The 4,212-nt window shown below is 35.8% G+C and overlaps 1 protein-coding gene across 3 annotated transcripts in view; it reads left to right on the top strand.

Moving 5' to 3' along the window:
- Positions 1-4,212, top strand: part of PDS5A (PDS5 cohesin associated factor A) — a 104,456-nt gene that overhangs the window by 88,211 nt on the left and 12,033 nt on the right. For 2 of the 3 annotated variants that reach the window (XM_015561016.1, XM_006759299.2), the window contains exons 28-29: positions 2,539-2,601; positions 3,570-3,715. In XM_015561016.1, coding sequence (XP_015416502.1) covers positions 2,539-2,601; positions 3,570-3,715 — 209 coding nt within the window. Of the gene's footprint in view, positions 1-2,538; positions 2,602-3,569; positions 3,716-4,212 lie in introns of those variants that run through there. The other variant, XM_015561017.1, reaches the window with a different exon arrangement.

Below are 4,212 nucleotides of genomic sequence, written 5' to 3'. Positions count from 1 at the left end.
GGAGCTCCAAGCTGGATGGTCCCACGCTGACCACCGGGCACACTGGCTCCTGTATCTCTAAGGAAGTGCTAATCTAGTCTCTGCCTGAGGCTATCCAGCAGGAGCCAGCTGTGACTCAGTGCAAGTTGCCCTGTGGCCTTGGGCCAGCTTCAGTTTGTTAGGCAATTATCAGATTGCAAAGGGCCAGGCCTTTCATATGCAAAAGCCTCCATGGCTTGGGCAGGGTGGGGTCTCAGGGAATCAACAGGGTGGTGTGAGCAGTTATGGCTGCTCTCAGTCCTGCCCTCAGAGTCCCTGCTTCTCAGTGTCCTGGCAATTGCTGCAAGCACCCCGAGAGAAAGCTGCCCTCGAGTTCCAACCGATGCCAGACAGTCCAGTTTCTCCCGTATGAGTCTGGGTCCCCAGAGACTCGCCGAGAACTGGAGCTCAGAGCTTGAGACTCATTCCCGATTGAAAAAGACAACCAGCCGAAACCGGTTTGGCTCAGTGGATGGAGCGTCGGCCTGCGGACTGAAGGGTCCCAGGTTCGATTCCGGTCGGGGGCATGTGCCTGGGTTGCGGGCACATCCCCAGTGGGGGATGTGCAGGAGGCAGCTGATCGATGTCTCTCTCTCATCGATGTTTCTAACTTTCTATCTCTCTCCCTTCCTCTCTGTAAAAAATCAATAAAATATAAAAAAAAAAAGAAAGAAAAAAGAAAAAGACAACCAAATTATATTTTGATGGTGTATTTACCTTTTTGATTTGGACACCACACCTCCTCTGAGTCTCAGTGTGCTTTTCTCTTTCCTTCTAGTTGTAGAATTTCCACTCAGCCAACCTTCCTGTGGTTCTGGATGAGGTCCGTTCCGTCTTTTAGTTGTATTTTTGAAGTGGTTGTGCTAAACAGCAATCTCCGGTGTTTACCTATGCCACCATCTTGGTTTTTCCTAGTCATGTGCCCTTGAGCAGAATCTAGCCTGGGACCCCTCAGTCTGCAGGATGACGCTCTTATCCACTGAGCCAAACCAAGGGCAATGCATAGTACATTTATTCTACTATCAGCAAATTAAGTTTTTCGTGTGAATAAGTTTTCCAGCTAACTCAATCTCCTTTACATTTCTCTAGCTAATTTTTTTTTAAATATATTTTTATTAGTCATATCAAGGAGAGAAAGAATATTGAGTAGGGAATATTTTTCTTTTGACTATATCCTTTAATAATGATTTAGTGCTAACATTCTTAAAAACTCTTTTAATCCTTTATTTCCTACTTTAAGGTGGTATTTTGAAGTTTGTTTAATTTTCCTGTGCTTTATAATTGGAAAAAACACAGCACTTAAAAATTTTTTTACACATTTTTAAACCTGAAGATAGACTTCAGAGTAATATCTTCCCCCTCCCCCAACCTCACACACAGTATTTTACAGAAGAACATTCTAGGAAATGAAGCTTCCTACTTTGAATGCCATACTTTGACAAACATTTTAATCAGATTTTCTTTAATGATTTAGTATTTGGCATTTATTGTGCCTGTTTTATTGGAATAATAAGGATTATAAAGTGCTTTGCCCTTTAATTGAATTTACTCATCTTTACAAATATTCTTAAGTGACCTCTTGAATTTAAATTTACTTTATTGTTGACCCAGAACTGTCATGACTGGAATAGTACCCAAATAGAATCTTCATTCAGTAGTGATCCTGTTCTCAACAGTTAAATTGTTTTGTCACTACACATAATTTTAATAGTTTTTTTAATTTGATATTTGAGAGTTGGTGTTTTTTTTTTCCTTCATAATAATAACTTGGTTTTTTTCTGTTTTCAGTGAACAACTTTCCTCGTTTCCTTTTCTGATATGTTGCTTTTAATCTGGTATCATTGAAACACTGGAAAACTAGGCATATTGAGACAGTGCTAGTGAGGCGATAGCATATCTTCATGAATAAAATAAATGAACTTTCGTGCCTAGGCTTTGTAACATGTAATATAGCTACATAAAGCCTTTGTGCAAGAATAAAAGAAAAAAGATACCGCTTTGCGTAGAACAAAAGTGATTTCTTTATGGGCACATATAAGCTCGCTGCTCTTTCCTGTAACACTAGTATGAAGGTAAACATAATAAAAGAAAATGTGACTTTAATGAACCTCTTGATTGTAGTAAAGCATTTGCTTCTTTGATACCACTGTGGATTATTTGTGTGCTGTTCCCAGGATATTTAACAGAAAAGCATGGAAGTATCAAATTTGAGCTCTAGATACAATTTTCAGGAAAGTATTTTCAGTGTCCACATTTTTTTTAATTCACTTAATTATATTTTGATGGTGTATTTACCTTTTTGATTTGGACAAAATCAAAATATGAAAAAATGCAAGCGTTTCATTTTAAATATGATTTAAGTAATTTATCTCTGACATTTGCCTAAGTCTTATGTGCCATGGATTTAATTTTAAAGCTAGACTTATGGCATGGTGCATTAAATATGCTTTATTTGATTAATTGATATGTAAACACAAATGTAATGAAAATACACATGTTCACTTTGATTTTTTTTAATAGGATTTCTGTAATGACAAGAGTTATATTTCAGAAGAGACGAGAGTGCTTCTGTTAACAGGAAAGGTATTATGTACTAGATAATTTGGGGATCTTTATTTCATGTATATATCACTTCTGATACTCTGAGATATAACCATTAACTGTCCCCCAGATTTTATAGTTTTTTGATTCTTAGGGATCATGTTGTGGATTGTATCATCTAAAGCATTTGTTCTCTTGGGCTTTTATTTATTTATTTATTTTAATAATTTATTGATTTTAGAGATCAAGGGAGAGAGAGAGAAACTGATGAGAGAGACACATCGATCAGCTTCCTTCTGCCATCACCTCCTCCCTTTCTGGGGAATCAAGCCCGAAACCCCCAGGCATGTGCCCTGACTGGGAATCAAACCAGGGACCTCTTGGTTCATGCGTCCGTGCTCAACCACTGAGACACACCAGCTGAACTCTGGAGCTTTTATTGCCATGAACAACACTTTAGAATTATGATCATGTGTTCTCATCAGTCCTGATTCTAAAGTTTAGAATCCACAAAGCAGATTTTCCTGAAAAGTAGTATAATAAATTTAGATGTGTAAGATAAAGAGAAGAAATAATTTCAAAGTATTAATGAGTTAGACAGTTTATATTATATAAAAGTAATATGACCCCTAAAAGAGCAAATGTAAATATTTAATTTTCAATTAACACTATCTGAACTATTACTATATACCCTCAATAGTTTATTTGTAATACATTTTATTATGTCTTATTTATTATATTCACTGTGTTTTTGGGGCACTTTTATTTCAATTGAGCAATAAGAAATAATTAAATATTGCCTAATTATTAAGTACAGGTAATACTTGATTTGTAATTAATATATTCAAATAAATGTAGCTTCATAGAATTGTCTTTTCTAAGAAATTTAGGATAGACTATAAAATAACAATAATTCCTTGGCTTAAGCTAAACAGTATTTCTTACATGTGCCTAAATGTGTATGTATTCTTTTCAGTAAGTTATAAAATAACATGTATATTTCATTTTAGCCAAAACCTACTGGAGTACTAGGTGCCGTAAACAAGCCTTTATCAGCAACGGGAAGGAAACCATATGTTAGGAGCACTGGAGCTGAGACTGGAAGCAACATTAATGTCAATTCAGAGCTAAACCCTTCAACAGGAAATCGGTCAAGGTAATTTTTTTCCCCATTTGTTTTTGTTTCACAACTTGATTTATCTTTTAATTTTTCCTAAAGCACTATATCATAAAAATAGCCTTTAGGAAATACTTTGGTACAAAATAATAGTGCTAAATTAGCACTAATGATGAAAATTTTGAGTGTACTATAGCATTCTAAGTATGTAGAGAAGTTAAATGGAAAAAACACAGGGTTTATAATATAATTAATTTACATGGAAATGTCTTCTATATATATCTATATGTGAAATTTTAACATAGGAAAATATAATTCTTTTTTTCCTTTTTTAAAATTTATATCATTGAGGGAGGGAGAGAGATAGAAACATCAATGATGAAAGAGAATCATTTGATTGACTGTCTCCTACACACCCCACACTGGGGATCAAGCCAACAACCTGGGCATATGCCCTGACCAGGAACCAAACCATAACCTCCTGGTTCATAGGTCAACACTCAGTCACTGAGCTATACCAGCCAGGCAAAAATATA

This window comes from Myotis davidii, unplaced genomic scaffold, assembly GCF_000327345.1.
Source record: "Myotis davidii unplaced genomic scaffold, ASM32734v1 scaffold235, whole genome shotgun sequence".
NCBI lineage: Eukaryota > Metazoa > Chordata > Mammalia > Chiroptera > Vespertilionidae > Myotis > Myotis davidii.
The sequence above is the reverse complement of the archived record's forward strand: the minus strand, read 5'-3'. Positions and strand labels throughout refer to the sequence as shown.